Here is a 12784-nt window from a genome sequence, read left to right on the forward strand (position 1 = left end):
ACATTATGAATTTCCAAGAAGATACAGTATGCACTGTATTCCAAACTTGATGGAATCCTTCTTTCATATAACAGTATCTCGTGGCCATTTGAGTTCCTTGTAAAACTCTTTGGAAAATGCTGATAAAAAGATAATAATTATGTAAGAATGTGTATAAACATAAACAGAGCAAAAAAAACTGGAAGGAAATGATGTTAAAAGTGGCTGTTTCAGGGAAGAGCACTCAAACAGTTGAGGAGAATGTCAGGGAAGGCTTCTTAGGAAGTTAGGCAGTATTATCTGATACCTGGAAGTCAAGTGGGAAAGATGTTGGGACTGTCAGGTATTTATACGTGTTTGGGGGGTAGGATGTCAGTGGAGGATAATGATGGCCACAAGTGTCTGAGGTAAAGGGAACAGCATATGCAAAGTCCAGAAGAAAGGAAACATCACAGCTTCTTTTGTACCTGATGTCTAAGGAGGAGAGCAGTAAAAGAGGCTGTGAGGAGGAGAGGTGAAACTGAAAAGGTGATTTGCAAAAGGCCTCTTAAGTCACATGCAGACCTCTAACTTGCAGGCAGCAGGGAAACTGAAACATTTCAAGCCAGAGAGTTAACATCACATTATAGGACTGTCTTTTTGGAACAGTAACTTTCACAGCAGGGTGGCAAAGAGTTTGAAAGGGAGGGAGGAAGACCAGAAGGCAGGCTATTGAAGAAATAACAGGGGAGAGGTAATAGTAACTGGAATAAGATAGTAGGGATGGAGAAAGTGAATGGATACAAAAAACACTTAAGAGGTTGAATCAAAAGGACTCTGTGACTGACTAGATGTAGCAGAGGACAATAAAGGAAGATCAAAGATGAAAAGATAAGATTTCTGTGGTTTAGTCAGCCAGACCGTGAGGAAAGGGGAAAGAACAAAAGATTAATTCATTTTTTCAAGATTTTATCTGACAGAGAGAGCGCACACAAGCAGGGGGAGCGGGAAAGGGAGAAGCAGGCTTCCCAATGAGCAGGGAGCCCAATGTGGGGCTCTATGCCAGGACCCTGGGATCATGACCTGAGCGGATGGCAGACGCTTAACGACTGAGCCACCTAGGCACCCCAAGATTAATTCATTTTAGGCATACTAGTTTGAGAAAAACATGTACAACTGAATTTGAAGACAACAAACTGAAGAAGACATGGAAGAAATGAAGATTAATATCTAGATAAAACATTCATAAAAACCAATACAAAATGGGGCACCTGGGTGGCTCAGTCGATTGAGCGTCTGCCTTCGGCTCAGGTCATGATCTCAGGGTCCTGGGATCGAGTCCCACATCGGGCTCCCTGCTCTGCGGGAAGCCTGCTTCTCCCTCTCCCACTCCCCCTGCTTGTGTTCCTGCTCTCGCTGTCTCTGTCTCTGTCAAATAAATAAATAAAAAATCTTAAAAAAAAAAAAATAATAATTTTAAAAATAGCTAATAACAGGGGTGTCTGGGTGTCTCAGTTGGTTAAGCATCTGCCTTCGTCTCAGGTCATGATCCCAGGATCCTGGGATCGAGCCCCACATCAGGCTCTGCTCAGTGGCGAGCCTGCTTCTCTCTCTGCCTGCAGCTACCCCTGCTTGGGCTCACTCTTGCTCTCTAAAAAAAAAAAAAAGCTACTAACATTCTATCCTATAGAAATAACCGAGCATTCAGAAAAAGCTCTACCATTAAGATATTCACAGCAGCATCATTTATAGTAGGAAATATGGAAATCTAAGTGTTCAACCTTTAAGTCAGACAGAATATGCAGCCAAAAATTGTTTATGGATGATCTTTAATGATATGTGAAAATGCTCATGGCAACGTTAAGTTTAAAAAAATAAAAGCAGGATATAAAATTGTATGTGTAGAATAATTTCAACTATGAAAAACAAAATAAAAACTCACCTCAATGTTAATTAGGTAGCAATTTTAAGGGACATAAAATTATTATGTTGTTCTGAATTTTCTAAATCTTTTCTAATAAGCATGCTTATACTTTAAATATGAGGAACATGTTTTGCTGAAGAGGAAAACTGTAAAAACTAGAATGGAAAAAGATAGGTAGGTAGATATACTGTCCCTTCTGAGCTATTCTCTCATTATTTCCCAGAATTGGGAGGAAAAAGTGTGTGTGTGTGTGTGTGTGTGTGTATTTTAAGATTTATGAGCAAGTGCATGCACACAGCACACACACACGCACGTGGAGGGAGGAGCAGAGAGAGAATCCCCAGGCAGACTCCCCACTGAGCAGGGTGCCCCAAGGGAAGCCTGACTTGGGGGCTCCATCCCACAACCCATGAGATCATAACCTGAGCCCGAAACCAAGAGTTGGATGCTCAACTGACTGAGCCATCCAGGTGCCCCTATATTCATATTTTTAAAGCAAGGGATGGGGGGGAAGAGATAGGGATATTTGCTTATCCTAAAGTACTAGTAATTTTGAGAGCTGTATTATATCTATATTCATCTCTTTTGTTTTGAATAAATGCAAAAGTAATACAAGATCCTGGGGGCGCCTGGGTGGCTCAGTCAGTTAAGTGACTGACTCTTGATCTCAGCTCAGGTCTTGAGTTCAAGCCCTGCACTGGGCTCCATGCTGGGAGTGGAGATTCCTTAGGGGGGTTAAGAAAAAGGTAATACAAGATCTTAATAAAATTGGGGCGCCTGGGTGGCTCAGTTGTTGGGTGTCTGCCTTCGGCTCGGGTCATAATCCCAGGGTTCTGGGATCGAGCCCCACATCGGGCTCCCTGCTCTGCGGGAGGCCTGCTTCTCCCTCTCCCACTCCCCCTGCTTGTGTTCCCTCTCTCGCTGTGCCTCTCTCTGTCAAATAAATAAATAAAATCTTTAAAAAAAAAGATCTTGGGCGCCTGGGTGGCTCAGCTGGTTAAGCGACTGCCTTCGGCTCAGGTCATGATCCTGGAGTCCCTGGATTGAGTCCCGCATCGGGCTCCCTGCTCAGCGGGGAGTCTGCTTCTCCCTCTGACCCTCCGCACTCTCATGTGCTCTCTCTCTCAAATAAATAAATAAAATCTTAAAAAAAAAAAAAAGATCTTAATAAAATTGACAATTAAAAAAATATTTTACTGATTTAAAATTACAAATACTTCTAGGTAGGACTTTTGACACAAGGGCTAGTGGTTTTAATGGAATACCTATCCACAAGCAAAATCCCAGGACAATTAGGGAAAGAATACCAGGGTCATGGCCTGGGCAGAAAGACCAGGGGAAGGTTCATAGACAAGTAGGTGCAGCTATTTGAGCAGTGAGTAGTTTACAGCATCAAGAGTAGAGAATTCAGATCATAATGAGATTATATCAACAGATGATATCTGAAGATGCTCAAGAGAATTCAAAGAGGTACAAAGTGGAAAATTCTGAAGATAAATCTGAACATAAACTACCACATACCCAACTCCAAATGCCAAGATATGCCACCTACAACCATAATAATTACTATACCAAAAGTCCTCCATTCAGTTGAGTAATTTCTCTCTTATAGAGATATGATTTCATGGCAGTCCCTCTAACTTCAACCTCAGAAGTCAGAGACAATTTCCTTTAACCCTACCTCCACCCTCCAATCTAATTCCCATTTTCCAAATCATATTTTCCATTGATAACAGAACATGGTTTCATCATCCAGGTTTTTGGCCAAGTCTTAAAATCTACTTACTTATTCTTCTAGCCTATAAAACAAGATAACTTCCACAAATTTTTATTTCGCTATGTAAAGTACTTGTTTCATTTTATTTAGCCTAAATTTACTTTTTTCAAGCTCATGCTCTCTAGGACAGGCCCAGTACTCTATTATTCCTTGATATGGAGCATCTGGTACATGCATAGCACAAAAGTGCTTAATGAATGCTTGTAGAATGTAAATGAATTACTCTTTAAGTCCCTTCTACCCCTATAGGTATTTATACTGTATTTAAACACTGTTAAAGGGACAGTATATTTATTAATTAAACTTGCAACATCACCTATTAATACCCTCTTCTATGATTTAATATCCCACTGTTGGCTACTATATCATCTATCACATAGATTTAGGGTACATATACACTAGATTAAAATCGTAATGAAAGAGTATTACTGAAAACTTATAATGGTTTACATTCAAAATCTTATTTCCTCTTCCTAACAACTTTTCCAGTTGGACATTATCATCTCCATTTTACAGTCTAATGCATCAATTAAGAGAGAGAATGGAATCTATCCAGGCAACTGCAGGGTCCAAGTCTGGAGTTATGCTGGTTGCCGTGGTTAGGTGACACTGAATACGCTGCCACAGACTGTTACTCTTTTAAGTGTAGGGATCCAGTTTTTCCCATTTGGTATTCAGTGTATAGCACAATGCCTGGATGTGACCATGGATTGACTGACAGCCCTAATCATGCAGTCACTAAGCTGCTAGGGAAATTAAGTTAGTCACTTTACCTCTCTCAGCAGAAAGAGGTGAACTATTAATTTCTTACCTAAATCCTTGTCTAGCTCCCAAATTTTGAGTCTACGATTGCCTAATCAATATGGGTTTATGAATCCAGCAGTTATTATGCAGGACTTATGTTGTATACTTATCAGTGTGAACCAGGGGCTTATGTAGATTGTTGGCCAGGAGTCAGAAGTAATTCTACCTATAACTGGATATTATAATCCCATTTATTTATTTTTTAAGATTTTATTTATTTATTTGAGAGAAAAAGAATGAGAGACAGAGAGCATGAGAGGGAGGAGGATCAGAGGGGGAAGCAGACTCCCTGCTGAGCAGGGAGCCTGATGCGGGACTCGATCCTGGGACTCCAGGATCATGACCTGAGCTGAAGGCAGTCGCTTAACCAACTGAGCCACCCAGGCGCCCCTACAGTCCCATTTATTAAATAGAATTTATCGTGTGAGTAAACAATGAGAATAAGCTATACTGAGGCTCATTCTTCAAAACAACTGGCCTAGACTATGAAAAATTGTCATATCATAAAAAACACAAAAAAGTTATTCTAGACTAAAGAGGCATGGCAACTAACGTGATGATTAAATTCTGTATCCAAAAAAAAGGCAACTCGGGCACCTGGGTGGCTCAGTCATTAAGCGTCTGCCTTCAGCTCAGGTCATGATCCCAGGCTCCTGCGATCAAGTCCCACATTGGGCTCCCTGCTCAGCAGGAAGCCTGCTTCTCCCTCCCCCACTCCCCCTGCTTGTGTTCCCTCTCTCACTGTCTCTCTCTGTTGAAAAATAAGTAAAATCTTAAAAAAACAAACAAACGAAAAAAGGCAACTCTAAGGGAGGTTATTGGGACAATTAGAGAAATGTTGACTATAGCCAATATATTATCTAATAGTATTGTATTAATGTTAAATTTTCTGAATGTGGTGATAATATTGTGGTTATGTGGGAGAATATCCTTTATCTTAGGTGATACATTCTCAGTGTTTTAGGGGTAAAGTGTCTTGATGTCTACAACTAACTCTTTAATAGTTCAGAAAAAAATATGAATATATAGAGAGAAAGGAAAAACAAATGGGGCAAAATGTTAATTTGTGATTGTGAATCTATGGGATAGGGAAATGAATACTCATTATGCTACTTTTGCAACTTGTCTGTAGTTTTGAACATTCTCAAAATAAAAGTTGGGGAAAAAAACATGGTAAGAACTAAAATAAGGTATAAGGGAGAATAATTTTGAACTTAGAATTTAATACTGACAAGTTATCAATCAAAAATGAGGGTAAAATACAGCTTTAGAAAGAAACACTGAATTTTCTCTGAACAATACACAACTAATCTAAAATAAGATAATGTAAAAGTCTTACACACACAAAAAAGACAAAGATGTTTAGTTACAGGCATCTAAGAATTGTAGTTTTTCATAGAAGAACATTAAAAAAAAAAGTGTAACTACAAAGCTGCTTTCATGGGATCCTGACACATTATGGCATAACTAAAGGAAATGTAAAACTTTACTGCTAGTATCTGGTATCATGTTTCTTTCTCACAAAGTCAAGTGGTGCTTTCCTTATTTTCTCTGACTTTAATCAAGCAAAGCAAGATATATTACTTTTGTAGAGCAAAAAGAAAACAAAACCAATCCTCAATTTCCTGGAAGTATGACTCACCATAAACATATTGTAACACTATTATACTAATTAAGCCATTTTGACTTAATTTGCAGTGACTTCAGATTTTACTTATATGCTACGGATCAATTTTAAAGACATATTTAATATCTGTATAATCACAGAAGTGAAGACATATTGGTTAGATTGGTCCTAAATAGAAATTAAACACACTTTTTAAACATATTCAACAAAAATATGATGAGATCAAGTTTTACTCTTAAAAAACAAAACTAGAGCTTAAGATTGTATTATCTTGTGGTAAATTTTTTTTTTAATATTTATTTTTAAGTAATCTCTACACCCAACGTGGGGCTCAAACTTACAACCTGAAGATCAAGAATTGCATGCTCCACCAAATGAGCCGGCCAGGATCCCCACTTTGTGGTAGATTTTGAAAAGATTAAGCAACATGATACCACATCCCCCTCCATTCTTAGGAGGAAAAGATGTAACCATTAAATCAAGTTAAGCCATCATTACATTAAGTGCTTATCCCCATGAACATTTTTAATGGGTTACATGGTTCAAATGACTACAAACTGAACTCACTAACACTGTAAAATAAAATCAAAAATAAAAAACCACCATCAACACAAACATCAAACTGTCATCAACATCTAGGATGGAGACTAAACTTGATATGATCTTTAATTAGTCAATTTACATAGCTAAATGAAATATTACCTACCACCCCTTATTTTATAAAAAGACTCCCTAAGAAGGGAAAGTATTTCATGTGGTAGAATTCATAATTGTTTCTATACATTATTGATAAAGTAGACCCATTATTTAGAATAAGCTACTACATCTGGCCCTCAGAGACAAAACCATTTCAGGGATCTCGATATACCCTGACTGCAATTGTCAAATGTTACTTTGACACTTCTAAGTCAAAATAATGCTAAAAGACAACTTGAGCTTTTAAATAATAGAAAAACTTAATTCATAAATACCTGTCAGAATACTACCTGGAAAAATCTATTCTTCTTTACTTAAACTTCAAACTTTGGTAGCTGTAAATGAGTTACAGTTCAACTATTAGTGAATTTCTGCAGATGCTATGTATTGGGAAGCAGGTCTTCAAACTGTATCAAGATGAACTGGATATATAATCTAAAAAACTGCTTACTGGGGCTCCTGGGTGCCTCAGTCCATTAAGCGTCTGCCATCAGCTCAGGTCATGATCCCAGGGTCCTGGGATCAAGTCCCACATCAGGCTCCCTGCTCAGTGGGAGGCCTGCTTCTCTCCCTCCCACTCCCCCTGCTTGTGTTCCCTCTCTTGCACTGTGTCTCTCTCTGTCAAATAAATAAATAAAATCTTAAAAAAAAAAAAAAACTGCTGGGCGCCTGGGTGGCTCAGTCGTTAAGCGTCTGCCTTCGGCTCAGGTCACGATCCCAGGGTCCTGGGATCGAGTCCCACATCGGGCTCCCTGCTCGGCAGGAAGCCTGCTTCTCCCTCTCACACTCCCCCTGCATGTGTTCCTGCTCTCACTATCTCTCTGTCAAATAAATAAATAAAATCTTTAAAAAAACAAAAACAAAAAAAACCCTGCTTACTAATTTATCCCCAAGCATATAACTAAAGCAAATGTTGAACCATACCATGGAGGTAAGGAGGTAAGTCATTCATGGTACTGTCTGACACAAATTTACCAAAGATAGTAATATACATCCTGATGTTTCTAGGCATGGGCTAGTGACTTCAAAGAACACTGGCTTTTTGAAGGCACCGTGGCCCTCCTCATGGTTTATATGCTAACAACTAGGGGCTAACTATCTGTTTAGCAGCTCTCTGGGGACTAGCAGTTATCCTGTAACTGCCTCAGGCATCTTTGTAGGTGAAGGATGCAAAGGATCAGAGCTTGGGTCCAGACTTGAAATGGTTGCTGACTCCTATTTATGTACTTAAACTCAGAGATACAAGGAATAAAAATCTGGTGCTCTGCTTCTCCGGGTATATTTCATTTTGCAAATACCAATTTTACTTTTTTCAGGTACTTCCAACAAAGCAATTCACACATGCTGTGCTTTCTATCAGATCTTTAAAGTCATTTTACCAATTTATTTGTGAAAAAACTGGACATTTTTCACTTTGTTGGAGATGCAGTCCCACAACTGTACTAACAAAACAATAAAGATCATGTAAAAAAAATAAGCAAACTTCAAAAAATCATTTAAAAGTTCTGTTTTTGACAATACAAATAAATACCTCATCTATGTTACCCTTTAGCTCTTAGCCTCTAACAGGAATGTTTATAAACAATCTTTTGTTGTTAGAATTTAACAACAAAACTGGAAGTATTCTAAAATGTTAGAATGCACTTTTAATTCAACCGTCTTAAATGGTCTGCACTGAATGAGACACATCAAAATGCCACACTCATTAAAATTTGTAACCAAAAACTGTATTTCCACATATGGATGCTTCAAAAAACAAATTCACCAATAATGTTACAATTACTTTCATCAGTAAAATGGTATACAGTAAATGATTAAATACATACCTACTGAAATTAATCTGTGGAACTCTTCTTTAGTTATGCATTTTTTCCCCCCAAATAGAACAACTATTCTTAAACTTTGGGGAGGTATGGACTCTTTCGGCAATCTCTTTCAAAAAATGGATAGTCAAAGAAAATTCCTCAGGTTGTACAGACCCAAGTTAAAAACTGATACAGAATCATACACCTTCATATAATTTCCCTTAACTGTGTACGAATCAAATGGGTAACTTATTAGCCTCACCTTGGCTTCACAGCATATTCAAACACAATTTCAAGAAGAGAAAAACATTTAGTAATTTGTGATTACTCTGGTTCATTTAGAAGGCTTCACTTCTTCAATTGTCAAAAACAGTAACAAATCTGTTCTAAGTTTTTGACAAGTCATTAACAACTCATTATTAGTTTTGGTTATAAATATGAAAATTGGCTAATGAGGCTTACAAAGATGTCATTAGCAGAAAGATGAAGCAAAATAATTTTACTAACAGGGCGCCTGGGTGGCTCAGTCGTTAAGCGTCTGCCTTCAGCTCAGGTCATGATCCAGGGGTCCTGGGATCGAGCCCCGCATCGGGCTCCCTGCTCTGCGGGAAGCCTGCTTCTCCCTCTCCCCCCACTTGTGTTCCTGCTCTCGCTGTGTCTCTCTCCGTCAAATAAATAAATAAAATCTTTAAAAAATAATAATAATAATAATTTTACTAACATTGTTGAACACCATGAAGAAAACAGAAGGGGATCGGGTCAGTATCATTGGCCAAGGACCCAAAATACTGTTCAGAGATGTGAAATATGACGATACAGCCTCAGACACCTGACTGAATGAATCCACCCATCAGTGGAACTTATACACACACATACACAACAATACCAAATGGTAATTTTATTCCCTTTCTTAAAAAATGTTTATAAGGGTAGTCTGACCAATTACAAGTAGAGAGGCAGAAAAGCAAGTGCCATTTTAAAATTTCTACAACTATAATATACTTTTTCATTTACAGCTAGAGTAGGTTAAAATACAAACACTGTAAAAAATTATGCTGACACTTCTAGAAATATAAATATCCCATGTATGTGTGTATAAAATCAATAAAGAATAAACACAATAACAACAAAAAAATTTAGGAATGTGCTAGCACACACTTTTTTTAAAGAACTTTAAATGTGTTTTATCACTTTGAATTCATATTAGGCCCTATAAGATTCAAAGATGCATACACGAAGTTTCTAAAGAGGTGTCCATTGCTTTTAGAATGTAAAGTGCAACATAAGTGTATAAAGATGATAAATAATAATACCCACATGCCCATAGTTCTCAAGAAAAGTTTTCATTTATTCTATGTGCCCCCTTAAAAACTTAGGCTGTAAAAAATGTATTTTGCTTCCAAAAACAAGCTATGAATTCACTAAAACTTTAACAAATAAGATTAAAAAAAAAAAAACCTCTTCCAAATCTCACAGGATTTGGAATGAAAGCATCAGCTGTAAAGTGAATCAAACGAAACTCCAAAGAGGTAACAAAACTGAACTTTACCTCAAGAGAAAGGAAGGTGTTTCTTGATTAGAACTCCACTCTTAATCTTTTGCAAAGAATACTGATCTTAAAAATCACTTGCTTTTATAAAATACAATCCTTTGTTGCTTCTATTTTATAGATTTTATATAGAATTTAAAATATCAAGTCCTATGGTTAACAAAGACAACCGGTATTCTTTCATGCTATTTCTGTCCCCACATAGTTCTAACCAACTTCATCAAAAGGGCCTGACTATTCATAACTGAGTTAATCAAGATAATGTCCTAATTAATCAAGTACAACAAAAAGATCTAAAGACCTGAAGTTTCTTTTCTCACATGTCAAAGCTATGACATCAATTTTACAGTTAGCTAAAAGTATATTCTGAAATTGCTGCATATGTCCCAAGCTTTCTAAATTTTATCACATGGATTGGGCCCCTACTCTGAAATGTCAAAAGAAAAAAAAAAAAGCTGTCACTTTTTTCAAATGGATTCGGCAAATCCTCAGTGGTGGCCTAATTACTGTACATATTTAGCACTATGCAGTTGATCCGGGCTCCAACTATATATATATATATATATATATATATATATATATATGCTGAAATAAATATAAATATGGAATAAGAGAAATCATTTCTGCATACTTCTCAGCAAAGTGAAACACATATTTTACCCTTGCATTCTATTTCAGAACGTGATATCAAAGAATGCAACAAAGACTGGAGAGTGTAGCAACGGAGAAATTTCAGCATAAAAAAGTATAGACGAGTTAAATTTTCAATTAAAAATCCTACGTCCCCTGCTGGTTAACTACAGCACACTGCATAAAGTTTATTGTGATGACAACTGTTTCTAAAAAGCACAATTTTTTCTTGCCCTCTGTCTTCCTTTCAAAGTGTCTTCTAATCCTCAGGCCATGACAATTCTATTTAGCATCTTTTATTTTAAAATAAACAAGGTGAGTTTAAAACAACAGGGTGGTTACTGTTCTCTGGAAGCCAGCGGATTTAAGTCTAGGCCCCTGGAGTCCTCCGTCACCGCTTCTGACTTCGGGAAGTGAAGAGGAAAGCCCACCTCCTGACAGTGTTTACCGCACTGGAAGGAGCAAAGAGCACTGACCCAGAACGAGGTGGAAGAAAGCGAAGGCACTAAGGGGCCCCGGCGGGGTCGCCGCGCCGGATGCCACCCGGTCAGCGGCATATGGGAGGCCCGGGATTGCTCCCAGCACCTTCGAAAGGGCCGCGGCGGCGGCGCGGGGCCCGGCGGCGAAGGCGAGGCTGCGAGGCGAGGGGCGCGGCGGGACCCGCGCCGCCCGGGCGACGCGAGGGGCCGGCCGGCGGAGAGCCGGGCGTCATTTCCAGCCCTCCGCGGAGGCGCACGTGGGGATCGAGGCCGCAGGGCCTCCAGGGGCCGCCGGAGGAGAGAGCGGCAGGTGCGGGAGAGGCAAGCGGCTTCCCCAAGAGGACGGGCCCCGGAGGCCGCGGGCCGGGACGAGGGCGGAAAGCCCTGGAGCAGAAACAAGAGGGCTCAGGAGGCTGAGACACCGGCACCGCGGCCGGGGTGGGGGGAGGGCGGGGGCACTCAGGGCAGCGGGTGGCGGCGGCGTTGGGGGCAGAGATCGGATGGGGGGGCCCCGAGGGACGCTCCCCGGCGCGGTCCCCCAGCTCACCGTGCCTCCGTCCTTAATGATGATCTTCTTGGCCAGCATGATACTGCGGTTCGCGGCCCGTTTCTTCTTCTTCCCCTGGGTCATTTTACCATCCTCGATTCCTGGCGCTGCTGCAGCCACTCCCGGGGCGGCCGGCCCCAGCGGCGAGTGCCGTCCCGCCACTACTGCCGGGCCGAGCCGCTCGGGGCGCCCGCCGCCATCTTGAGGGCCCGGCCTGCCTCCGGCGGCGCGTCACATCGTGCGATCCGCGGAGGAACCCGCCCCGCCCCGCCCCGCCCACGTGACACCGCCCCGCCCCCTCGGTCGCTCTGCGTTCGTCCGGCCGCGAGGGAAGCCCAGGGGGAAGCCGCTACGCTCGCGGCTGGTGTGACGCCGTGCTCGCTTAGTCCTCACAACGGCCCTGGGCGGGAGGGACCCTTATAGTCCTTTCTTCACTAATGAAGAAATGTACGTTTCTAAAAGTTACCTGCTCGTGGAGATACGGCTGATAAATGGTTGCCGCGGAAATCTGACCAGGCCTCCTCAACTATTAGCGCTATCTCCAACGGTGTTCTAATCAAGACGGGACTCGAAGGAACAGTTGAAATCGTTTTCCAGAAATAGTGGGTAAGGATAAACTGATTTTTCAGAAACTGTTTTCTCTTCGTGCTCAGTCCCTACTCCTCCGACCCACCTCCGGCTCCGCGGCTCAACTGGAGCATCGTTTCCAGCAGCTCCCTAGTCCCGGGACCTTTTATTTCCTGCCAATAAAAATGTACATAACCTATGTTACACTTTGTAACCAACTACGTGTTTTACTGTATTGCTTAAAAATCAACTTAATGGGGGTAAAGTTCTAGAAATGACAGTTGACACAAGTGAAATACGGCTACAAAGTATCACAATGTTAAATCTGATTGTGGTAACTGTACTGTTAGATAAGAGACTATCCATCCCTTTTCTTAATACACTGAAGTCTTAAGGAGTGAAGGGATGTGATGCATGCTAC

General features: G+C 40.6%; 2 protein-coding genes across 2 annotated transcripts in view; both read right to left on the bottom strand.

Annotated features, from left to right (window-relative positions):
• Nucleotides 1-12057, bottom strand: part of MFSD14A (major facilitator superfamily domain containing 14A) — a 42458-nt gene extending 30401 nt beyond the window's left edge. The window contains exon 1 of the mRNA XM_045897109.3: nt 11797-12057. Coding sequence (XP_045753065.1) covers nt 11797-11880 — 84 coding nt within the window. The 5' untranslated portion in view covers nt 11881-12057. The remainder of the gene's footprint in view (nt 1-11796) is intronic.
• A 372-nt stretch (nt 12058-12429) lies between these two features.
• The window catches only part of SLC35A3 (solute carrier family 35 member A3), a 64350-nt gene continuing 63995 nt past the window's right edge, over nt 12430-12784 (bottom strand). Inside the window, exon 8 of the mRNA XM_064588764.1 lies at nt 12430-12536. Within this exon, the coding sequence (XP_064444834.1) occupies nt 12530-12536 (7 nt within the window). The 3' untranslated portion in view covers nt 12430-12529. The remainder of the gene's footprint in view (nt 12537-12784) is intronic.

The sequence above is a fragment of the Mirounga angustirostris genome, unplaced genomic scaffold (assembly GCF_029215605.1).
Source record: "Mirounga angustirostris isolate CCGP_5_RB_7025 unplaced genomic scaffold, mMirAng1.0.hap1 SCAF_4, whole genome shotgun sequence".
NCBI lineage: Eukaryota > Metazoa > Chordata > Mammalia > Carnivora > Phocidae > Mirounga > Mirounga angustirostris.